The sequence below is a fragment of the Symsagittifera roscoffensis genome, chromosome 2 (genome assembly GCF_963678635.1).
Source record: "Symsagittifera roscoffensis chromosome 2, txSymRosc1.1, whole genome shotgun sequence".
Classification (NCBI taxonomy): domain Eukaryota; kingdom Metazoa; phylum Xenacoelomorpha; order Acoela; family Convolutidae; genus Symsagittifera; species Symsagittifera roscoffensis.
This window is the reverse complement of record NC_087063.1, coordinates 10,403,982-10,429,981: the sequence shown is the minus strand read 5'-3', so window position 1 is coordinate 10,429,981 and position 26,000 is coordinate 10,403,982. Positions and strand designations below refer to the sequence as shown.

The 26,000-nt window shown below is 37.3% G+C and overlaps 2 protein-coding genes across 2 annotated transcripts in view; both read right to left on the bottom strand.

Annotated features, from left to right (window-relative positions):
* The window catches only part of LOC134839682 (dynein beta chain, ciliary-like), a 214,558-nt gene that overhangs the window by 140,743 nt on the left and 47,815 nt on the right, over window positions 1-26,000 (bottom strand). The window contains exons 38-46 of the mRNA XM_063855304.1: window positions 12,880-13,143; window positions 12,427-12,648; window positions 11,538-11,975; window positions 10,695-11,006; window positions 8,097-8,360; window positions 7,644-7,865; window positions 6,755-7,192; window positions 5,912-6,223; window positions 425-595 (exon numbers count right to left, since the gene is read on the bottom strand). Coding sequence (XP_063711374.1) covers window positions 425-595; window positions 5,912-6,223; window positions 6,755-7,192; window positions 7,644-7,865; window positions 8,097-8,360; window positions 10,695-11,006; window positions 11,538-11,975; window positions 12,427-12,648; window positions 12,880-13,143 — 2,643 coding nt within the window. The remainder of the gene's footprint in view (window positions 1-424; window positions 596-5,911; window positions 6,224-6,754; window positions 7,193-7,643; window positions 7,866-8,096; window positions 8,361-10,694; window positions 11,007-11,537; window positions 11,976-12,426; window positions 12,649-12,879; window positions 13,144-26,000) is intronic.
* Window positions 19,901-24,875, bottom strand: LOC134840424 (pyruvate carboxylase, mitochondrial-like). The gene has a single exon (XM_063856212.1). The coding sequence runs from the start codon at window positions 24,691-24,693 to the stop codon at window positions 21,001-21,003; it is 3,693 nt and encodes a 1,230-aa protein (XP_063712282.1). The 5' UTR covers window positions 24,694-24,875; the 3' UTR covers window positions 19,901-21,000.

Sequence of the window (26,000 nt, the reverse complement as noted above, 5' to 3'; positions counted from 1 at the left end):
TAATTGACTAATACCTACGACTTAGTCTTGCATCTAGGAAAAATCTTTGAATTTTAATGGCCTTGAAAAAAGAATAACAAAACCAGGCAAGAATGTAAGCGAACTGGGGGAACAGGACGCTTCCATCAACAATTCCACACCCTTGCTACCCAAAATTCTCCCATTTGGTACCATTTTTCGTTATCAACTTTAGGCTGGCACAATTTTTTTTCTAAGGGCACCTCGGGAATTGTATCGAGAGGGTTTCGAGGTAGAGGGACAAGGTATGTTGCCTGTGGTCCCATCTCATTGGATCTTGTTAGCTCCCCCCCCCCATGGTTCCTAGTAGACAAAATTCGACAGTTTAAACCGAAATTTCTTCCATGTTAATAAAACCCGTTGTGTCGGTTTTTCGCCTGTGTCGTGAATGAAGACCATACATTACCTGTAGTCTGGCATCGATAGTGAAAGACCCAGAGGTGGGGTTCATGGCAGCTGCGAACTGCACTTCGTGTATGTCCTTGATGGTGCCTGGCTTGTGTCTGTCGTACCAGTGGCCATAGTCTATACACTGTCTCAGAATAGTGTGTGGCTGCACTGTGAAGTACTTGTCCACCTAAACATTGAATGTTCATTGGATATTTATAAATCAGATAAATACAAAAGACTCCACGCCCCTCTCCAATATATTTTTAAAACTTTCCAGTTTCATTGTTGTTTTAACGTTTATAATGGGTGAAGGTTAAGGTGAAAATGGCTGAAGGTCACGGACGGATTTAGGGGAAAAAACGCGATTTTTTGGTAAAATTTTCCAAAAAGTCCCTAAAAACGCTTTTTTGGTCTGGTTTTTCAAAATTTCAGTTGCGATGCAGAAAGATTGGCTAAAACAGGGTCTTTTTAGTGCTTTGGAACAATTTATTGTGATTATTATAATTTTTCCGGGCTCTCCAAAAGCAGTAAAAAGACCCTGTTTCGGTCAATTTTTTTGCTCCGCAGGCACAATTTTCAAAAACCAGACCAAAAATTTGTTACCCAAAAAATCACGTATTGCACTACGACAACGTTAAAGTCTAGCTTTACCGAACTTGAAATTCAAATGCGTGGGGGGGGGGGGGGGGTAGAAGGTTGGTTGATAGAAAAGAGTTTTGTACGCGTTAAACGATATACGACAAAACCGTTATACGATATAAGATTATATAGTTATACGAGATGTGAGATGTATACAATAAATAATACGGTTATAAGAAACTAATAATCGGCAAACATAAAAAGTTTTTTGAGAGAATTCAAAGTTTTTCCCAAAAAAAATAATCGAGCTGCAAAAACCATCTAAAAAACTTTGAGCGATTGCTGTAATTGAATTAGGATTTTGATCTACGTCCAAACACAGATTTACATCATCAAAAAATTCAGATGTTCCGGAAAAATTTTTGGATAACCAAACCAAAACTGGGTTAGATTCATTAAAAGTTTCTCAATGGCAAAAACTTCAAAATTAACGTAGCTGCAAAATCATCAGCACTGCTGAAAATTCAGACACTTAGACACGGAGCTAACGTTCGAGTTTTTTAAACATTTCACCGACTGCAAATGCCTGAATGTGATGCATCATTCTACAATGGTACAATCTACTGTTTTTCCACTATCTTGTTTGCCTTATATGCACATAATTTTTTGCACAGAAAAAAATCTATCATTGCTATTTTTAGACAGAGTGTGCCAAAAAATGATTTTTTTTCCTAGATGAAAGCAATCTTAAAATACCGAAAAAAAAATCTAAAAAAGGTGTTTTTTTTGCGCTGTAGGAAAGTGCAGGGATAAATTTTATTGGCGATCATTGTAATTTCAAAAAAAAATACCTGCTCCCTGTCGCTTAATCCCAGTTCCACCCCTTCTAGCAAGCCATTCTTTGGGTTCAAATATTTTCATGAGAGGTTGAAATTCTCAGCAAAAAAAACTTCGCTTGTTTCAATTATTCAAGAAATGTTTCGCTTTTTGTTCAAACGGAGAGCTTTTTCACCTTGCAAGCATTAAAAAATTCCAAAAAGTGAAAAATGATCCCTCGCATCAATTCCTGAGAAGTGATCTGTTTAAATGCATCATGCAATTGTTAGAGATCTGTTGCAAACAAGCCAAGAATCCAGTGGTTATTGGCGTCATTCCGGAATAGATTGTTTGAAAGAAACAGAATTGGACAAAGGCGATTAAAGTTATTGTTCAATGAATAAAGTAAAACAAAACAGATTTAACGCAGGTAAGATGGTTGTCGTCGTTTACTTTTTAGAAATGACACAAACCAATTCATTTTAAAGTTCAGAGCTGTACCATCAATATAACTATTTTGATTAATAAAAATTTCCAGGAAGGGCATTGAAGACTAGGGGCCCAGCTGAAAGCTGGAGAGACCTGTTTGATTATTTTAAAATTGATTATTTTAAAATTGTTTTAAAATTTCAAGTTTCTCAAGTCGATAGCGCCCTTCCTACGCAAAAAAGTGAAAGAGAAGCTTATGCATTCATTTGTAACGCTTTGGTAAAAAGTTTTCATGAGGGAACTTTTCAAGTCCATAGGTGTTTGTTTCCCTAGACAATAGGGGCCCAGCTGGAAGCTAGAGAGACCTGTTTGGTTATTTCAGAAAAAACGTTATACCAATTTTTGATGAAATCGAATTAGCAAAAAGGAGAAAACGTAAGCATAGCGGATTCCATTGTCTAAAAAACACACACAATAAGTATATTGAATCTTTGTTCCAATGCCAAAAAACTTTTAAAATTTTTTTTCCTAAGTGTACAGCTCTTCCCCGAGACAAATTAAGGACCAGCCGCTTGGGCAGGGAAGTTTCCTACAACCTGGCCTATCGATTAAACCCTTAATCCCAAATCTGGATGGGTAGTTTTTGAAGAAATCGAAAAAGTTTGAAAAAATGGCCTAAAAACCGAAAAATTGACTATTCCTAAGTGTATAGCTCTTCCCCTAGACAAATTAGGTACGAGCCGTTTGTGTAGGGGGGGTTCCTACAACCTGGTCTATCGATTAAACCCTTAATCCCAAATCTGGACGGGTAGTTTTTAAGGAAATCGGAAAGATTTGAAAAAAGGCCAAAAAAGTCAAAAAAGTGACTTTTCCTAAGTCTATAGCTCTTCCCCCAGGCAAGTTAAGGACCAGCCGCTTGTGCGGGGGAGTTTCCTACAACCTGGTCTATCGATTAAACCCTTAATTCCAAATCTGGATGGGTATTTTTTGAGGAAATCGATAATTTCCGAAAAATTAGGCAAAAAAAAAATCAAAAAAGTGACTTTTCCTAAGTCTATAGCTCTTCCCCTAAGCAAATTAGGGACCAGCCGCTTGTGCATGGGAGTTTCCTACAACCAGGTCTATCGATTAAACTCTTAATCTCAAATCTGGACAGGTAGTTTTTGAGGAAATCGAAAATTTCCGAAATAATGGGCAAAAAGTGAAAAAAGTACCGAGTTGTGAAGCTTTTCCAAGACCGTAGGGGGTGGGGTAGGGTAAAAATTGCCCTAAATTTCATGCAGGCAGGTAGGTGAAACGCTACTGAATCCATTGGTACCACTTTTATGAGAATCTGACGGGTAGTTTTTTGGGAAACCGAATTTTTCGAAAAAGCGTCTCAAAAAAAAAAAAAAAAAAAAAAAAAAAAAAACCAGATCTCATCCGGAAAAAAAAAACGTTTTCATAATACATGTTTACTAAATCAAACAGGAATTTGTTTTTGCCTCAATTACATGGCCGGTCCTAATAATTAGAGAGCTTGATTGCGCTAAAAAAATCCCTGAGATATGTCACTTCTTCAAATGCTTGATTGACCAGACTCAACCCAATTGCGAAAATTACTTCAAAAAAGTAATGAATTATAGCAATCGAGGTTGAAAAATTCCAGTACCCTGTGAACGATTAGTGACAATTTGCTGGCCATATCGGCAACCATGGGCAAGTAAAACGGTCAAAATGGTCTTTTTAAGTTAATTGGATTTTCGCTAATGTTTTCTACGGGCTCAAATCAGTTAAGAACTGATCACAAAATGGACAATGCAAGGTTAACTAACTTGAATCAGATTTGCTGACTTAAACGGATATTGCCAACCGGGGGGCGAATTTAGGGACTCGACCCTCTCAGGATTCGACGCCCTCACCAACCAAAGAGTCCCCCTTTGGTATTTTTTCATGACATCCATCTTTTGGCTAACCAACCCTACAATTTGTCTCATGGCAACTGCGGCGCTGATGTATAGTAATTTTGAAATGGAACAATCCGAGGCCAAACTGTGCACTGGATAGGTGCACAATTTTGTGTCTATGTTCCAGAGACAAGTCTTTAAAAAAACATCAATAATGAAAAAACAAAGGAAGAACAAAGGGAGCGTCCTTGTTGCGGAATCTTCTTAAATTTTCCAAAAAACACAGTTTGGCTCCGTAATGAGCACGCGATAAAAAATACGCATTTTAAAGTCAAAATTATCTAAAAACTGAACAAAAACGGCAATTTGACCTGTTTGATACAATCAAAACTTTTGATTACTTTTAAAACAACAAAACTTGTGCTAGAAAACTCGAAAAATTCATTGCTCAGAACTGCTGCAAAGTGCTTAATTTGTCATCTCATCTTCTAAAAACATTAAGTAGGGAGTCAAGTAAATTTGACGTGCTACTTTGACCTGCTAATTCGACATGCTTTCAGGTAGAGTTCCAACTCAATATTAAAGACTTGTCTCTGGATTCCAGTGACCTAGACGCCCGATTAAGAGACTATCCACTGCACAGTTTAACATCGTTACGAAAAAACAATACTGACCTATATCAGGGTCTTCACTATGTTTCATTCTTAGCTTTAGTCTGACTGAGTTAGGTGGGGGATATTGCTGTCTTTTTTGGAAAAAATACTGTGATGGTGAAGCGAGCATCAAGTTTCTGCTTCTTCAAAACATTTTACAATGCATAGAGACCTTATTTATCAGATAAATTGTTAGTTTCTGCATAAATATAGCGAACAATGGGGAAAAAGTCAATGAACGCAAGGAAACATTAAAAAAAATCTGACGTGTTTTCGAAAAAATTCTCAATTTTCTAATTATTAAGAAAACATTATACGGCATTAATACTTTTCAAATGTCAAAATTAATTTATGAATATGATGTTTTTGATAAAATAAGTTTAATTGGAGAGGACTGAATCAATAATTAATTTTCGTTCCGCTCAGAAATCTAAGAACTGAAATCCATCTTCGATTTTAGAAGTCGTTCACGTTCTTTTGCGTCAAATCAACGTTTCCAATTTCTTCTTAAGTTCATTTCATCAGGTGGTAGGCCAACAAGCCGAAATTCCAACAAATGAATATAAGATTACCATTCTTATAGATTGTCACTGATGTTATGCAATTGTTGCATTATTTTGATGTAATTTACGTAACTCGGTTTTTTTATTACACACGGTTTCATCAATTATTTCCCCAAGAATTAAAAGTTAGGTTTTTCTTGTGACCATTTAGGTGAGGTTCATAAAATGAGGCTCAGGCTCGGAGCGATATCTGTATTTGGAAAAGTGAGCTCTTCCATTAAAACATTACACTTTTTGTCTTGGGGAATACTTTTTGTCAATTTAAGGAAAGCTTTATGGCACCGATAGATGAGGTCGTAAGAATCTGTGAGTCATGCATGGCTAACGGCTACTTTCTTACTGCTACTGCATTTTGACCGGTAGTTTTGAGCTTCAGTCAAAAAGAATTTCAAAAACTATATTCAAGGTCTAACCGCTAAAACCATTTAAAAAAAACAAAAAAGCAGCATGCATAAGTTAAATCGAACCTCAGATCAGAATTTCAAGGCCTAACAAAAATCGGTTTTTTAGTTTTTTTCATAACACTTAAACAAAAAAGACCGGGCAATCTTCTCTGAAAGTTGTTTATAAAACTTACCTCTGGCATGTTCATATCATCCACAAAGTATACCAGTCTCTTGGTGCCCGGAGGACCAAAAGACCTGCCCGCTTTCTTCTCCAGGGGTTTCTCCAGCACCCGCTGCAACATCTCAGAAGTTGTGTAGAAGTTGAAAGGGACATTGGCGGAGATGGTCAGTTCAGACTCGTAGGCTGCCAGTTTGTCCTTGATGAGGAGTGTCTTTCCACACCCACTTCCCCCCACAAGCATAACTGGGAAGCGACACTCGTCCATGAGAAGGTCCATGAAGTAACGAAGACGCACTGTTTCGACGGTATGCACCAGCATAGCCTATAACAATTATTAATTTTTGTTTTAATTGGAGATTTTACGAACAAAATTCAAATGTTCGAACTGATAGTTTTATTTCTATCGTGGATTAAAAAAATCACAAAATTAGGTTTTTACTCTCTGAAATACCTATTTTCAAGAACCCATTTGGACAATAATTACATAGAATTTGAATTAAATTGTCACCTTGACGAAGAGCACATGATCTCAGCTACACCTATGATTGTATCAAATTTGATTCTGCGGACTAACCAGCTGATTTTATTTCGAAACAGCCAGTTTCCTCTATCTGCAGTTCAATTTCTCAAACGGCATGAAATAATAAAAAACAACTCAGCTTTTCCCACTCATCAATTCAATTGAAATTAAGGGAATGCAAAATGCTTGTGGCTGACCCTAGGCAGATTTTCCGGTTTCAATTGACACCAGTAATTTCTACTGTAAGCAAATTGATGCCAAGTTTGTTATAACGCATGTTATACTACTGGAAATCGCTTTATTTAGTTATTATTTATAATCAGAGCTACCAACCTGAACAGGAGTGCCTTCATCCAACTCAAACGGCCTAACTTTCTCACTCCATGAAGCGAATTTTGGCCAGTTGAACTTTGGCTCTTGTCTTCCCTTTTGCTCAGGGTATGGCTCCTGGTACAAGAAGTAGTCAAACACCGTGCCCTGCTGGGGGAACTTCAGGTGTTTGCACTCCCCTACAAACCACTGGGAGAATATTTCTCTGTAGTCTTTACTTTGGTCGTGAGTCAACTGGGCTCCGAAGGCCCAAGCACAAGCCCATGCGAAGTACAGCTCAATGAGGTCTTTGGGGTTGGGCGGATCCACTGGTAGATTCCTCGTTTGCTTTAGAAGACTGCTGAGGAGTTTGATCAGCATCTCTACGTGGGCTATGTCTGTTATCGGTGTGATTTTCTTGTAGCCACGGGCTTTGAGTGTTTCCAGACACATGTTGACGTACTAAAGATTGTTGGTCATTACGAGAATAATATAAAACTAGTTTGATGGATAACATTTTATGAAGTGTCTTATAAGTTTATCAAATACAAACTAGCAACTCAAGCTAGCTTCGCTTGCTGGAATATTCATTAAACTAAAAAGATGCAAAAATGAGCTTTATTTTTTTAATCCGTAGCTGCTTTTAAGCTGCTTTTAAAACTAAAAAGGCTCCGCAAGAGACAGCTCTGTGAATAGCCGGGTGCAAATGTCACGAAAACTGTTATATATTCTAAAATGAAAATTTGTTTTGCTGTTTTTGTTCCGACCATTGAAAATGGGGAAGATTTTTTTATTTTGTGGAAAGAGATTGAATTTAATAAGTTTGATTCCTTTCATTAACAACTAGCTTCTAAATAACTGTCTCCCTGATAATGATTTTTTAAAAGTCGTGAACATAAAAGATTAAAGACACCTTGTCGAACAGGATGGGAAGGTATCCTCTCTCGACTGGGCTCTCCCTGGTCTCTACCCAGCTGTCCACCATCGGCTTCCAGCCAACATCTAGGGCGTTGATGAAGAGGATGCCTGCCCTGGAGACAGTGGCAGGAGTGGCTGTCTTCAGGTGGGATATCTCGAACATCAGACGCATCGAGGGACTCAGAGGGATGCGCTCATTGGACGCCAGAGTCAACACCTAACACACGACGATAATGAAATGGTGTAACCATCTTGCAAATTAAACAATATTTCCAGCTCCTTCTCTATAATACACGAATATAGCTCAATTGGTTCCAACAAAATTGACTTTTGTCTTACAATTAAGGACAATATTATGTTACAAGTGTATAAAACAGTAGAATTTTTTGCAGTAGGCAAGGATACTATTTTGATGTTGCTTCCTATTGAAATTAATGTTGAGCTCCACCTTGTTGTCATCCATAACAGTGTTGAGAGACTCAATCCACATTGGGTCAATATCCCCGTCCAGGATGATCCACTTGGGTGCATTGCCCTCGATGTTAGCCAGAGTCCTCATGATCCAGGAGAACTGGCCATCCGACCACTCCTGGGTAGCCGGAACCACATACCCGAACAGCTCATTGTTGGACACTGCTTTTGGATCCAGGTCCCAACATTGCGGTTTCTTCTCATACATCAGTTTGTACGTGTTGAACAGTGTCTTTAGAACCTAGAAGCAACATTAGAAAAAAAAACTATCAAACTCGTTTTCACAGAGACATCTTGAGAAAGTATGTTATAGGAGAGCAACGGTAAAGTGACAAAATTTGCTAGCTTAAGAGAGTATTCAACTACTTTCAACAGGTTGCTAACAAATTTAATGACCACATTTAATTTGTTGATCTCAGACCATATTTCATTGACTGCTATATGAACTAACATAGCCAGTCGAAGATTGGAAAAGAGTAATAACCCAAGTAAACTTAAAGAAGCACTGACTTTCCTGAAAAAAATCTCAACTTTCAAAATTCAAAGAAAAAATAGATGCCCTTTGCCCCCTTTGAATTTCTAGAACAATTTTTGATTGGAGCTTTTTTGATAAAATGAACCCAACTAGAGAAAACTGGATCAATAGGTAAAGTTTTAATCCACTGAAAATCTAAAAAATTAAATTCCACTTTCGAAACAAGAAATCGATCACATTTTTTTTCTGGCCATTTCCACGTTCGTATTTGGAGAGGGCTATTTACGCCACTTTCAGCTTACGTCAAAAAGTGCATTATATTTAAGTGCATCAATATTTTAAGATTTTTTTCCGGAAAAAAAACAAACAAAAAAATCAGCAAGACCTATATAAAAGTTTTCGCTACGTTCATTACTCTTAAAAATCTGAAAACGCCAATTCAGATTCAGCTTTTAACAAAATTATCGGACAACTTATTAAATTTATGAAAAATTTCTGGCCTTCAAATTTAAACTAAATCGAAAAACTTATTTGAAGTTTCGCGTTTATCTTTTTGCCGGCTTTTTTTGTGTTTTTGCTCTGAAAAAATGCATGGCAAATTGTTATTGAACAATTTTTTTTCTATTGTGCGCTTGAGTTAAGGCAAAATTTAAATTCTCCGAAAAATCGCAATCATTTTACATTGCAGTTTTGAAATATCGATTGCAGTTTTAACGCCATTTGACTGTCTCAACGTCGAAGCTCTTTCAAATTTGTTAAAAGCCATAGATCTTGCTCTAACGGCTTGCGCTAAGAACAAAGTGCGCGAAAAATCTCAACCAATCAACGCCCTTTAAACTGCCTAAAATTGATTGAATTTGTCGCTTGTTAATTCCGAATTTGAAAAATGAGCACTGGTTGGTTGAAAAAAATTTCGCGCGTTGTTCGGTTCTTTGCTCATGAAGGTTTCCCCCGCTCTAGCCCACTCCCACTGCAAGTTAGAGGTGATTGCAGTGTTATAAACAAAACGTTTCTAGTCTGTAGACTAATAGTAAGTAAGAATTCTTCATTTTCAATACGCACGATTTTCAGTTTTCCGAAGGGCGTTTTCTCTCTGTTCTCTTATACAGGGCGACGAAAATAACGCATCATCAGAAATTTTGTATCAAATCTTTCCTAAAAAACGGTTGAAGAAACTGTAAAATCACACTAACTAACGCTTTTGATGCAAACCTGAGCAAATTTCTTTATAATTATAATTGTGGTTTCAGCGATTCGCACAGGATCTATGAAATCGATTGTCAAATACTTTTCAAATGTCAAAATTAATTTATGAATATGATGTTTTTGATAAAATAAGTTTAATTGGAGAGGACTGAATCAATAATTAATTTTCGTTCCGCTCAGAAATCTAAGAACTGAAATCCATCTTCGATTTTAGAAGTCGTTCACGTTCTTTTGCGTCAAATCAACGTTTCCAATTTCTTCTTAAGTTCATTTCATCAGGTGGTAGGCCAACAAGCCGAAATTCCAACAAATGAATATAAGATTACCATTCTTATAGATTGTCACTGATGTTATGCAATTGTTGCATTATTTTGATGTAATTTACGTAACTCGGTTTTTTTATTACACACGGTTTCATCAATTATTTCCCCAAGAATTAAAAGTTAGGTTTTTCTTGTGACCATTTAGGTGAGGTTCATAAAATGAGGCTCAGGCTCGGAGCGATATCTGTATTTGGAAAAGTGAGCTCTTCCATTAAAACATTACACTTTTTGTCTTGGGGAATACTTTTTGTCAATTTAAGGAAAGCTTTATGGCACCGATAGATGAGGTCGTAAGAATCTGTGAGTCATGCATGGCTAACGGCTACTTTCTTACTGCTACTGCATTTTGACCGGTAGTTTTGAGCTTCAGTCAAAAAGAATTTCAAAAACTATATTCAAGGTCTAACCGCTAAAACCATTTAAAAAAAACAAAAAAGCAGCATGCATAAGTTAAATCGAACCTCAGATCAGAATTTCAAGGCCTAACAAAAATCGGTTTTTTAGTTTTTTTCATAACACTTAAACAAAAAAGACCGGGCAATCTTCTCTGAAAGTTGTTTATAAAACTTACCTCTGGCATGTTCATATCATCCACAAAGTATACCAGTCTCTTGGTGCCCGGAGGACCAAAAGACCTGCCCGCTTTCTTCTCCAGGGGTTTCTCCAGCACCCGCTGCAACATCTCAGAAGTTGTGTAGAAGTTGAAAGGGACATTGGCGGAGATGGTCAGTTCAGACTCGTAGGCTGCCAGTTTGTCCTTGATGAGGAGTGTCTTTCCACACCCACTTCCCCCCACAAGCATAACTGGGAAGCGACACTCGTCCATGAGAAGGTCCATGAAGTAACGAAGACGCACTGTTTCGACGGTATGCACCAGCATAGCCTATAACAATTATTAATTTTTGTTTTAATTGGAGATTTTACGAACAAAATTCAAATGTTCGAACTGATAGTTTTATTTCTATCGTGGATTAAAAAAATCACAAAATTAGGTTTTTACTCTCTGAAATACCTATTTTCAAGAACCCATTTGGACAATAATTACATAGAATTTGAATTAAATTGTCACCTTGACGAAGAGCACATGATCTCAGCTACACCTATGATTGTATCAAATTTGATTCTGCGGACTAACCAGCTGATTTTATTTCGAAACAGCCAGTTTCCTCTATCTGCAGTTCAATTTCTCAAACGGCATGAAATAATAAAAAACAACTCAGCTTTTCCCACTCATCAATTCAATTGAAATTAAGGGAATGCAAAATGCTTGTGGCTGACCCTAGGCAGATTTTCCGGTTTCAATTGACACCAGTAATTTCTACTGTAAGCAAATTGATGCCAAGTTTGTTATAACGCATGTTATACTACTGGAAATCGCTTTATTTAGTTATTATTTATAATCAGAGCTACCAACCTGAACAGGAGTGCCTTCATCCAACTCAAACGGCCTAACTTTCTCACTCCATGAAGCGAATTTTGGCCAGTTGAACTTTGGCTCTTGTCTTCCCTTTTGCTCAGGGTATGGCTCCTGGTACAAGAAGTAGTCAAACACCGTGCCCTGCTGGGGGAACTTCAGGTGTTTGCACTCCCCTACAAACCACTGGGAGAATATTTCTCTGTAGTCTTTACTTTGGTCGTGAGTCAACTGGGCTCCGAAGGCCCAAGCACAAGCCCATGCGAAGTACAGCTCAATGAGGTCTTTGGGGTTGGGCGGATCCACTGGTAGATTCCTCGTTTGCTTTAGAAGACTGCTGAGGAGTTTGATCAGCATCTCTACGTGGGCTATGTCTGTTATCGGTGTGATTTTCTTGTAGCCACGGGCTTTGAGTGTTTCCAGACACATGTTGACGTACTAAAGATTGTTGGTCATTACGAGAATAATATAAAACTAGTTTGATGGATAACATTTTATGAAGTGTCTTATAAGTTTATCAAATACAAACTAGCAACTCAAGCTAGCTTCGCTTGCTGGAATATTCATTAAACTAAAAAGATGCAAAAATGAGCTTTATTTTTTTAATCCGTAGCTGCTTTTAAGCTGCTTTTAAAACTAAAAAGGCTCCGCAAGAGACAGCTCTGTGAATAGCCGGGTGCAAATGTCACGAAAACTGTTATATATTCTAAAATGAAAATTTGTTTTGCTGTTTTTGTTCCGACCATTGAAAATGGGGAAGATTTTTTTATTTTGTGGAAAGAGATTGAATTTAATAAGTTTGATTCCTTTCATTAACAACTAGCTTCTAAATAACTGTCTCCCTGATAATGATTTTTTAAAAGTCGTGAACATAAAAGATTAAAGACACCTTGTCGAACAGGATGGGAAGGTATCCTCTCTCGACTGGGCTCTCCCTGGTCTCTACCCAGCTGTCCACCATCGGCTTCCAGCCAACATCTAGGGCGTTGATGAAGAGGATGCCTGCCCTGGAGACAGTGGCAGGAGTGGCTGTCTTCAGGTGGGATATCTCGAACATCAGACGCATCGAGGGACTCAGAGGGATGCGCTCATTGGACGCCAGAGTCAACACCTAACACACGACGATAATGAAATGGTGTAACCATCTTGCAAATTAAACAATATTTCCAGCTCCTTCTCTATAATACACGAATATAGCTCAATTGGTTCCAACAAAATTGACTTTTGTCTTACAATTAAGGACAATATTATGTTACAAGTGTATAAAACAGTAGAATTTTTTGCAGTAGGCAAGGATACTATTTTGATGTTGCTTCCTATTGAAATTAATGTTGAGCTCCACCTTGTTGTCATCCATAACAGTGTTGAGAGACTCAATCCACATTGGGTCAATATCCCCGTCCAGGATGATCCACTTGGGTGCATTGCCCTCGATGTTAGCCAGAGTCCTCATGATCCAGGAGAACTGGCCATCCGACCACTCCTGGGTAGCCGGAACCACATACCCGAACAGCTCATTGTTGGACACTGCTTTTGGATCCAGGTCCCAACATTGCGGTTTCTTCTCATACATCAGTTTGTACGTGTTGAACAGTGTCTTTAGAACCTAGAAGCAACATTAGAAAAAAAAACTATCAAACTCGTTTTCACAGAGACATCTTGAGAAAGTATGTTATAGGAGAGCAACGGTAAAGTGACAAAATTTGCTAGCTTAAGAGAGTATTCAACTACTTTCAACAGGTTGCTAACAAATTTAATGACCACATTTAATTTGTTGATCTCAGACCATATTTCATTGACTGCTATATGAACTAACATAGCCAGTCGAAGATTGGAAAAGAGTAATAACCCAAGTAAACTTAAAGAAGCACTGACTTTCCTGAAAAAAATCTCAACTTTCAAAATTCAAAGAAAAAATAGATGCCCTTTGCCCCCTTTGAATTTCTAGAACAATTTTTGATTGGAGCTTTTTTGATAAAATGAACCCAACTAGAGAAAACTGGATCAATAGGTAAAGTTTTAATCCACTGAAAATCTAAAAAATTAAATTCCACTTTCGAAACAAGAAATCGATCACATTTTTTTTCTGGCCATTTCCACGTTCGTATTTGGAGAGGGCTATTTACGCCACTTTCAGCTTACGTCAAAAAGTGCATTATATTTAAGTGCATCAATATTTTAAGATTTTTTTCCGGAAAAAAAACAAACAAAAAAATCAGCAAGACCTATATAAAAGTTTTCGCTACGTTCATTACTCTTAAAAATCTGAAAACGCCAATTCAGATTCAGCTTTTAACAAAATTATCGGACAACTTATTAAATTTATGAAAAATTTCTGGCCTTCAAATTTAAACTAAATCGAAAAACTTATTTGAAGTTTCGCGTTTATCTTTTTGCCGGCTTTTTTTGTGTTTTTGCTCTGAAAAAATGCATGGCAAATTGTTATTGAACAATTTTTTTTCTATTGTGCGCTTGAGTTAAGGCAAAATTTAAATTCTCCGAAAAATCGCAATCATTTTACATTGCAGTTTTGAAATATCGATTGCAGTTTTAACGCCATTTGACTGTCTCAACGTCGAAGCTCTTTCAAATTTGTTAAAAGCCATAGATCTTGCTCTAACGGCTTGCGCTAAGAACAAAGTGCGCGAAAAATCTCAACCAATCAACGCCCTTTAAACTGCCTAAAATTGATTGAATTTGTCGCTTGTTAATTCCGAATTTGAAAAATGAGCACTGGTTGGTTGAAAAAAATTTCGCGCGTTGTTCGGTTCTTTGCTCATGAAGGTTTCCCCCGCTCTAGCCCACTCCCACTGCAAGTTAGAGGTGATTGCAGTGTTATAAACAAAACGTTTCTAGTCTGTAGACTAATAGTAAGTAAGAATTCTTCATTTTCAATACGCACGATTTTCAGTTTTCCGAAGGGCGTTTTCTCTCTGTTCTCTTATACAGGGCGACGAAAATAACGCATCATCAGAAATTTTGTATCAAATCTTTCCTAAAAAACGGTTGAAGAAACTGTAAAATCACACTAACTAACGCTTTTGATGCAAACCTGAGCAAATTTCTTTATAATTATAATTGTGGTTTCAGCGATTCGCACAGGATCTATGAAAGGCTATCTAGCCTGTCTAAGCATAGTCAATTTCTCTTCGACTGAGTTATTTTATTGAGCGAAGCTCTTTTTTGCGACTAGAACTTTTTGTGGTACCACTTTTGCAGCCGTAATTGGTCAGGCTGTGGTAGACCTGAAGCTAGAGGTCAAATGAGAGCTGGTCCTCACACACTATCATTGCCATGGTGAGGAAGGACTAACATTGTTATGACTTATCTTTTTCTAAATTTAGTTTCCCGGTAAGTCATCAAATGATGTTGCTGTCTACTAAAGCAAGCGAATGGATTTTGCAAAGTATCAAAAATACACATTGGGCTTTTTGCAATTTTGCTGTTGCGTTTTAAATTTCGCACCGTCTGAATTGGACTCTATGGTAGTCAAACTTTATACGAAGTTGAACTCAATAATAGAATAATGAGATTTAGGTTCAGGAAATCACAAAACAGCCTTATTACTTTTTCCAAAAACTAAGAACACAGTCAACTACTTATTCATGCCAAACAAAAACTTCTTTCAATGCGAAACTGATATAATAACTCTCGGGTTGTGATAAAATCCTGCAAACTCGTAAGCTACCGTAGAGGCGCCTGAAAACGGGCTGCATAGTTCCACGGCGTTCTCGCAATGAGATTTCGTTTGGTTGTAAATGTAGTTACTTTTACAATGAATGGAATCTAATTTGCAAACAATTTATTATTATTATTATGATTGTTATTATTATTATTAGAGTTATGGTGGTTTTATAGAAGCTACCCAGGTACCTACAGTAGCCCTGTCAATTTTTAACCCGTGAATTTAAGTTACCCTAGCAATTAGTGTCCAATAACAAATTACCTTAAGTATCATTTACCCAACTTTGTTTAAAATTTAACCTGTCTGCTAGACAAAAACTTGTTTATTAGACGCATTTTAAGAGAAAAAATTTCATATCGAGTCCCACGCCGACCTGTTTATCGAGTAGTGAATAAGGTAGAGGTCATCGGAGTTCGACTGAAGTTTACATCAGAGGGAGGTTTGGGTGCTTCATGCACTTAAAAATTACAATAAGCAGATGGAATGACCGAGTGTTGAAGGAGTTTTGTGTGTATGCAAGTCGTCTCTGAATTGCGTCCACCATTCAGATTCATGTGCTAACCACATTTTTAGGTTTTCAAGTACACTGTTGACGCGAGGCAATTTCATTAGAATGTGATGGCAGAATGTGCCCAAAGCGTTACAAAGAACCAAGTTGCAACTACAGTCCGTTCAGTGGGTTGGCATTGGTTAAAACATTCACAGATTTTAAGCTCACAAGTGCAAGTTTCTGAGAGTAGGGGACAAAAATCGTGATGATGAGCTGCTTTTGGGAGATTTTTTGATAGGGCGATTGTTTCTTTTTAATTTTACTGCCGGGATTGAAATTCAAACAAAGTAATTTGAGAATTTTTTTTGCTTGGTTTTATTAAAAAGGCGACCTTAAATTAACAAAAAAAAACTGTTCTTTTTTGTTATTTTAGAGATAGGCCGAAAACACAATTTGAGAAGTTTATGGCTCTTGATTGTTTTGCTGCTATAGTTTAGGACTAACATGGAAGGAAATTCAGTGATGCACTCGAAATCGATTTAGAAATTCTTTTTAGTCTCTCTTCGAAATTTGGTTGATTTGTGTGCTATTAAGAGCTTATGACACATGAAACGCGTGTTATTTAGTTGGTTTTTGATTATTTTTGCCATTACGAGACAGTTATGTTAAGTTATGTTATAGTTATTTAACAGATTTCGTTGCATTCATAATTTCAGTTCATTCGTGCTGCAGTTTTCGTTCCTCCAGTAAAGTTCCAACGGTGATGCCTTAAAACGAACCAAGACAGTTGACGATTTGTAAAAGTTGTAAAGGGGAAAATATCTAGTTCTCGATTACAAGACACGAGCTTTCACAAGTAATAAGAAAGTCTAAATAACAGTCTTGAACAAAAAGTCACAAAAACAATCCGAGAAACAGTCCCATTGATCAAAGTGACAATTATTCTTTGAACTGATAAAAAAAATTCTCTCGGATTAAAAATATTTTAGCGTCCACTCATTATATGCAGCAACTCAATAATTCGCAGAACAAACGTTAACACAAATAAAAAAAGGATTATTTGTTAACTCAATTCAAAAGATAGACAGAATGATCAACCTGATTCTTTTGCAAACACTTAACAGTCAAAATGAGCTTATTTCACTTTCTCTAGATGGAGATTAATTTTTAAAATTTTGAAACTTAAAACTCTGAGTAACTAGGTTTTGAAGAATCTGCTTAAAATAACACATGAGCACTGTCAGATAACTCTTTCTTGGTTGTGCGCATGATAAAATTGCAATGAACGAAATCGGACAAAAGAAATTTCCCTTGAGATCTTTAAAGATCACTGCCAATTTATCGATCCAGCTAATACAGAGAACAAGTTCAAAAACAAGTTTCAAAAAAGAGCAACAGCTTCAAAGTAAGAAACACCAGACGGCGAGCAATTTCGTTTGTACAATGGTTGCACTACCAGATAAGTGGTTCTACGATAGAACGTTTTCGACAGCTCATAAATTATTCCTTCAAACTTTTAATAATCATGTTCTAGTCGAAGGATGACTTATACCTCATGTTTGCGATCTGTTTTCCGACCAAAATGAATCGTCGTATAGTAGCCTCTTCGAATAATAAAAAAATTGAGTCCACTGATATCAAGATTAGAATCAAGAGGTACCTTAAATCAAAAGGCCTGGTAAAACATTCAGCTTATTCAATTAATTAATAATGTTCAGCGTTGCTAAGCAAAAAAAAACCTTGATATCAACACTTTTGGAGTCAATTCAGAACTCTATAAAAATAATGAAGAGTTCCAAGGTATTGATTTTCAATTCCAAGTTCAGTCCATTTTTTGTACACTTGTTTGTTGATGTTTCTGAATTGAAGGGCTTCAAAGAATAAAAAATGTCCAAAAAATTGTTTGAAAAATTGAATCAATTCAAAATCAACTTTTTAAATTAAAATTGAAAGTTTGCGAAAAACTGTGCCAGGAAAAAAAATTTATCACGCCTTGAAATATTAAAGGTAATTTTTTTGAATTTAGAAGTCGATCACGTTTTTCGTGACTTTTCCGCTTTTTTTTTAGCTGAGCGCAAAATGTCTGCTTTTCAGCAACTGAGTTTATTAAACTTAAAAAGCACAGACACGAAAATGCTTTTACAAACTTATGGCTAGGTATATAGCACTTCTGAGGTTAGTAGAGAAATTCGGGACTTTTCCTTAGTAAAAACAATAAAATAAATCATGACTGCCTATTAAAGAAATTACTCAACAAAGATCAAAATGAAAATTAAATTGACGATTTTCTCCATAAACAGACGAAATGTCTCGCGCGGTAATTATCCGAATATGTTATTTTCAAAATTCCCAAAATCAAACACAGGCAAAACAATCTTAAATCTGAGCTCGGAGCATCAATAGCTCAAGGAAAAAGTTTTCATAAAAATCTACATGAAATACCGCTACAAATACCTCGTTGAAAAGTCGAAAAAAATTTGACGAAAAAAATTACCTAGGCCACAATTATTCCTTCGCTGTTTTTGAAAATTGCTATAGAAACTGATTAATTGAAACCAAAAAACCAAGTAAAAAAAAGCGCTTCAAAAAAAAACAGCAGCTTCGAAGTAACACCAGAACAGACCGTTTTCGCAGCCCAGCGAGATTTGAACGGAGAAATAGCTGTTTTTTTACCGAGTTACTCTGCTATTCTACCAGTTGTAATTGAAGCCTGTCGTTTCGTTTGTACAATTTGGAAGCCCAAAATGAAAACCGACTTATTGTATTCGCCACATTACCTGGGCCAGATGACATACCTACACGACCAGATGAGTGGTTCTATGATAGAACGTTTTCGACAGCACACATTTTATTCCTTCGAGTTGATACTTTTTTGCTCCAGTCGAAGGATGCCTTATACCTCCTGTTTGCGATCTGCTTCCCGACAAAAAGAAATCAACCTATGGTCGCCTCTTCGAGAAACAAAAAACTGAGTCACCTGAACTGAATATCAGCTATCCATCAGAGCACTCACATTCAATTTTGCTGCTTTCATTTGAATCAAAAGATCTGGCGACACAATAAGTTGTGAAATTTAGTTAATTGAAACTAATCAGCGTTGCCAAGTGAAACAAATTCCCTTAATTCAACATTTCGGAGTCAATTCGGAACTCCGTAAAAAGATGAAGACATACACGGTATTGATTTTACTTTCCCCTCGCCCAAAATGTCAAGTTTCAGCCCGTTTGTTGTACCCTGTTTCTTTATTTTTTGACATTTCAGTTTTTTTCTAAAAAATGGAATACATTTCGTGCCTCTAGTGCTATTATTTTTATCAAAATATTTTTGAACACTTGTTTTTGGATGAATCTCAATTTAAGGGCTTCAAAGAATAAAAAATATCCTTAAAACTCTTTGAAATATTAGAATAATTTAAAACTGTATCAGGAGGTGAAAAATTTTATCCCGCTGCGAAATCCTAAATTTAAATCTACTTTTGAATTTAGAAAACGATCACGTTTTTCGTGACTTTTCAGCTTTTATTCTTGCAGAAAGCAATTGAACAAAACATCACTGCCGATTAAAGAAATTTTGCTACGTTCATCGGCGATGAAATAAAAGGACTTAACTATTTGAAAACACCCTCAATCACTGTGCGAAATGTACGGAGATGATTTCTGCTACTTCTTGTGTAAAGAAAAGAATAAATTGCTCAACAAAGCTTAATATGAAATGATTGAATTTACCAATTTCTCATTAAACAGACGAAATGACTTGCGTGCTACTTACCCCAATATGTAATTTTCAAAACATAAAACATCAACCCCAGGCCAAAAATTTTCTTGAACAAAATTTTAACTCAGAACATCAATAGCTTTCAGATATTCTTCAAGAAATCCCGCAATAAATAGCTCGTTAAATAGTCGAAATTAGTTTGACGAAAAAGAAACAACCTCGAGCACAAATATTCCTTCACTGCTTTCGAAAGTCAGAACAAAATCCGATTAATTGACACCAAAAAACCTTTTCTCACGAGAAAGGTGGAATTTTTGCCTAAGTTCCAAGTAAATGCTTCAAAAATGGTTATTTTAGGCATTTTGGAAATAGAAAATCTAGAATCGCTCTTAAATACCTTGAAAACGTATGTTTTTCTGTCACACAATAAAATTAATTATTACTTTCGCAAATCAACTCCGCTTTGAGAAACTGTTGTAACTAATAGTTTTTTTTTCTTCATTTAATTGAAAACAACAATCAAGCTAAAGACAATACAAACGAACTACAATGTTCATCACAGTATTTAATTGCAAGTAATAACAGAGCAAGGGAAAGATCCCAGAGGTATTTGATTGAGATGCTAAATCACTGCAAATGAAGATTTTAAACAAAAACAATAAATTCTGAAGCTCATAATGACGATTAAGCTGATATTTATATTATTCCTCAAGTTTTCTATATTCTGCTAGCTTTGGCCTAGCAGGTCGACGAATCAGGTTCGCTACGCGACAAATTAACATATTCCCTTCCAATTATTTGATTAAAGTTTACTTGCGTCATGTTAAAGAAAACCTTATGTTCAAATGTTTAAAACACAATATATTGATACCTAAATATTTTTTTATTGGAGTCAACGTTTTAAAATATAGCATAAAGCCTTGTACAAAACTAGAAACATAATATTTAAGATTCAAGGTCGTGTACGCTAATAAGGAGGCTGACATTCGAATTTTCTTTAATCAGCAGTCGAATGCCCCTTCATTTTCCCCCCTCAAAAACATCTGCGCAGCCCACTGAATCGGATATCAAATTCCCAAACAGCATGCGAGTTCCGATGGCCTTGTGTATCCAATCATTAGTTTAAATTCAAATCGTTAGGCCGGCCCTGACGTTGAAAATTTCTTAGCTGGCCCAGCAGATAAAAATGTAATTGCAAAAACATTTTCTTTGCATAATAACTATTCTCAACTGATGTCTTTATTTTCGAGACAAAATTAAAACACTGCAAAAATGTATATTACTAACTCACTTTATTTTTCTTTAACATTTTATCCTCCTTATCATCAGAAGCGAATATTGCCCTTCAGTGTTGCAAAGCAGCATTTTCCTCGCAATTTTCTCCGATTACTAAGGCAAATCTAACTATGATTAAGCATAGATTACACTGCACTAATTCATTATTGATTACGAAGAGTTGTCATATCTACATTATATAAATATTTACTAAGCTTCCTTTAGGTCTCCAGTTTAGTTTATGATACACGTCGGCTTCTCAGACAATCAATTTTTCCTCTTCAGCATCACAGATCCTTTTATTCAATTTCCATCAACAAATCATGACCTTCCAGATTCATGCCTGGCGATATTTCGACACTCTTCACAACACCATCGACAGGTGAACTGACCACCATCTCCATTTTCATCGCACTCAAAACAGCCAGAGGGTCATTCTTCTTCACCTCTTGGCCTGCTTTGACCTTCACATCAAGCACTTGACCTGGCATCGGTGCTCCAATTGACCCCTTGACACCCTCGCGCGCCTTCGGATGGTGACTAATGGACGCTTGCGCTTGGTTGTCTTTCACAATGATCGATCTAAGTTGTCCGTTCAATTCGAAAAACACTTCACGCTGGCCCAACACTTTGTCTAGTTCTCCTACTGATAGCAATTTGATAGAGAGAATCTTTCCATGCTCAATTTCCACGTTAAATTCCTCGCCAATTTTTGGTCCAATGAAAAACTGCCGCGTTTCCAGACACGAGACAGGTCCAAATTTGTCAACGTTCTTCTTAAAAGTATCAGTTACAGCAGGGTACAAAATATAACTCATAACATCTTTGTCAGTTATTTCATCTGCAAACTCCCACTTCTCTTTCAGTTCTTCTCGCATTTTTTCAAAATTAACCGGTTCCAACACCTCACCTGGTCTTTTCTCCATCTTTGGAAGCCCTTTTAACACTTTGGTCCTCAATGGTTCCGGAAACCCTCCAAGCGGTTGTCCCAATTGACCTTGCATGAACTCCACGACTGATTTTGGGAACGAAAGTTCATCAGCTTTGTTCTCGACATCTTCAACTGTTAAGTTATTTTGCACCATGAACTGAGCCAAATCTCCTACCATTTTGGAAGATGGGGTCACTTTTACGAGGTCTCCCAACAGCAAGTTTGCATCAGCGTATACTTTCTTGACCTGTTCGAATTGAGAAGCCAAGCCCAAACTGAAGGCTTGGAACTGCAAATTAGTGTACTGACCTCCTGGAATTTCGTTCTGATAGACGTCCGCGTTCCCGCTCTTCATTGTAGTAGCGCATTCAAATGGTGCGTACAGGTTCCTGGTCTGTTCCCAGTAGGACGAATACTCAGATACGTTCTCCAAATTCAGTCCAGTTGATTGATCTGTTTTATCAACTGCCGCAACAATAGCTCCCATACTCGGCTGTGACGTCATTCCCGACATCGAATCGACAGCAACATCCACAATGTCGGCGCCTGCTTCCGCACAAGCGAGCATTGATGCTACTCCTGCCCCAGCTGTGTCGTGAGTATGTATATGTATCGGCATATTAGGGAACTCTTTTCTTAGAGCTCCGACCAGCATGTGAGCTCCATTCGGTTTCAAAACTCCAGACATGTCTTTGATAGTTAGAATATGAGCACCGGATTTGACAAGCGTCTCCGCCATCTTCATGTAATAATCCAGATTGTACTTATTCGCCCTTGGGTTCACAACGTCTCCTGTATAACACATCGCTGCTTCGACTACCCCTCCTGCAGCGCCCGCAGCGTCGATTCCCAGAAGTAGACTCGGCAAGTAGTTCAGACTATCAAAAACTCGGAAAATATCCAGACCCGATTTGTGCGCCAGATCGCAGAATTTGTAAATTACATTATCGGCGTAGCTGGTGTAACCAACCCCATTAGCTCCTCGTAGGAGCATCTGGAACGGAATGTTTGGAATAAGTTCTCGCAACTCCTCGAGACGCTCCCAAGGACATTCGTTCAAGAATCGCATTGATACATCATAAGTAGCACCACCCCAGTTCTCTAAGCTGTATAGATTAGCAAAATTGTGTGCAACATATGGTGCTATTTTTTTCAAGTCTACGGTTCGAACTCGCGTTGCCAGCAGACTTTGATGTGCATCTCTGAAGGTAGTGTCCATAAGAAGAAGTCCTTCGTGTTCTCTCACTTGCTTTGCAAAACCTTCTGGTCCCTTAGCCAGTAACACATCTCGCCAACCTTGAGGTATCTGATGGGAACTGTCAACATGAGGTATAATTGGATCCACTTCTGAGGGCTTGAGCGAAGTTCCGCCCGGATTTTGGGTTCCATTCACTGCAACATCGCCCAAGTATTTCAATAACTTACTAGCTCGGTCTTTGCTCTTTGGAAACTTGAAGAGTCTAGCTGAGTCAGTGTCAATGAATTTAGTATCTATTGATGCATTTTGAAACCTTGGGTGCTCTAAAACGTTCAGTAGGAACGGGATATTTGTCTTCACTCCTCTGATTCTAAACTCTCTCAGCGATCTCTGCATTTTCGCAATAGTTGCATGATGGTCCCGGCCATGTGCTATGACTTTCATCAACAATGAGTCATAATGAGGGGAAATAATTGCTCCAGCGAATGCGGACGCACTGTCCAGTCTAATTCCCATACCTTCTCCACTTCGGAAGATCTCAATTCGTCCTGTATCTGGTTGAAAATCTTTTCCTGGATCTTCCGATGTAATTCTACACTGAATCGCCACACCGTGAGCTTTGATTTGGTTTTGGTTGATTTTCAAACTATCCAGCGAATGACCCTCGGAGACCTTAATTTGCGTCTGGACAAGATCGATTCCTGTGACTTCTTCAGTTACCGTGTGTTCCACTTGTAGTCTTGCGTTGACCTCAATAAAATAGTGTTTCTGGGTGTCCTGATCGTACAAAAACTCAACTGTGCCTGCATTTTCATAGTTTACACTTTTCGCTATTTTTACTGCATCCGCCCACATAGTAGAAAGTGTCATCGGGTCTAAATTCATTGCCGGCGCAATTTCAATCAGTTTCTGGTGACGCCTCTGCAAAGAACAATCGCGTTCTAACAAATGTACTATATTTCCGTATTTGTCGCCCATAACTTGGATCTCAATATGTCTTGGATTCCCGACCAGTTTTTCAATGAACATCGATCCATTTCCAAAAGCAGCTAAGGCTTCCGAACTTGCGCGGGTGAAACTTTCCTCAAGTTCGTCCATACTTCGGACAATTCTCATTCCGCGCCCTCCGCCTCCAAACGCAGCCTTAAGCATAATAGGGAAATCGATAGTCTTGCAAAACTCAGCCGCTTCTTCGAACGATTCAAGTGGGGTATCAGTTCCCGGGACGCAAGGAACCCCTGCAAGTTGAGCAATCTTTCTCGCTTCAACCTTGTCGCCCATTTTTGCCACCGTATCTGGCGAGGGTCCGACGAATGTAATTCCAGCATTAACACAAGCCTTCGCAAATTCAGATCGCTCCGACAAGAACCCATATCCAGGGTGAATAGCGTCGACTTTGTTTTTGACAGCTAACTCTACTATTTCTGGTATGTTTAGGTATGCTTGAACGGGAGCGAGTCCTTTGCCAATAAGAAAAGCCTCGTCAGCTTTCAATCTATGAACTTGTTTCTGGTCTTGTTGAGAATAAATTGCCACTGTTTTAATGTCCAATTCGGCGCATGCCCTGAACACTCGTACTGCGATTTCACCTCTGTTTGCAACCAGAAGCTTCTTTATAGGCTTCAAATTGGCAGTGTCGCTACTGTAGTTGTTGAGAATGAATACATTTCTCGAGTAAGGTTCGATGTATAAAAGAGATTGATTATTACGATTGGCAAGTTTAGATCTGAGAGCTATACTAGTAGGAAGATTACTATTGAAACGTGAGCATTGATGTTTAGATGATGATGATCTAAGGAGTCGGTTAATCGGAGAAAAAGAACCATTTTTCACGCCGCCAGCGACCGAGAAAAATCCAATCATGGTTTAATCTGAAAATCATGTAAAATTTCAACAAGCTAATTAATATTTGCTCGGAGCATTCTGAAAATTAGCTAACTGAATATAAGCAATCAGGTTTGATCTTATCAGAACTCTCCAAATTACAGGAAAACTGAGAACGATCGCACAATTGTTTGCCGAACGAACACGGTGCTTGAACTAAGTCTCACTTCACTTATCCTTGACGTATTTGCACATGATCCGAAACATTTCTAAGATAGAAGATTCGAACGAACAGTCAAATTGTTGATTTGTACCACGCCTCACTTATACTGTACCTAGTTGCACGTGATCCGTAACATTTATATGATAGCAGAATCGACCGAACAGTCAAAACTATGCAATACAGCTAAAGGAGAAATCTGAATCAAAAGAAAATTTTTTTATTCCGCTCGCAAATTAAAAACTAAAAACCATTTTTGAGCCTAGAAGATATTCACGTTGTGTCAATGGACGTAGTGAAGACATTCAAATAGGGTGTGATTCTTTTTTTCAGAAAAATCAAAATTTGATATTTTGCGGTTTGTCATTTACGAACTTAAGTTTAAATCAAATTCATTTGCTAAAGGAAGGCAAATTACGCACTCCAAATAAGAAAATGGTATGTTGCGAAAAACATGAATGAATGAGTTTCAAAAGATCATTTATTGATCCAAATTTCTCTAATTGGGACAGTTTTATTGAAAAAAATCTTGATACAATTGAATTGAAATTTATAGCGCTTCAAACTGATATAATTTGAAGGTTTAAATTACATTTTTTTCAGGTTTACGCAGACGCGAAGCAAGCAAACACGAGAGAAAACTGCAAAAACTAGCTCTAAAAGGACCGATAAGTGAAAAAGAAAAAACGAAATCTGCTTTGTTACGGAATCGAACACCTGAAGCTCTTTGAATTTTGAGAACTGCTTCTGATTGACACTTCTTTCTTAAAAATAGCCCATTTAGAGAAAACGCCTAATTTTTTTTAACAGATCGAATTTGAGTGTGCACAAATTTTCAGACTTTTTTTTGGATATGACAACAAAACAGCCAATTGACAGTTGGAAAAGAGTAATGAACGCGCTGAAAAATAAGCTGACTTAATTTTTCAAAAATCTTCAACTTTTGAATTTCGAAGAAAACAATAGAAGTCTTTAAGAATCTTTGAATTTGTAAAAGAAATTATGATGGACATTTTATTGTTGAAGCACCCAATTTGAGGGATCAATACGTACAACTTTTATTTCGCTAGGAAATCTGATAATTAACTTCCATTTTCGAAATAAGAAGTCAATCATGTTTTTCGTG

What these genes read in the sequence shown, in the direction of transcription:
- LOC134840424 (XM_063856212.1), bottom strand. Translation starts at nt 24,693, where the DNA reads ATGATTGGATTTTTCTCGGTCGCTGGCGGCGTGAAAAATGGTTCTTTT.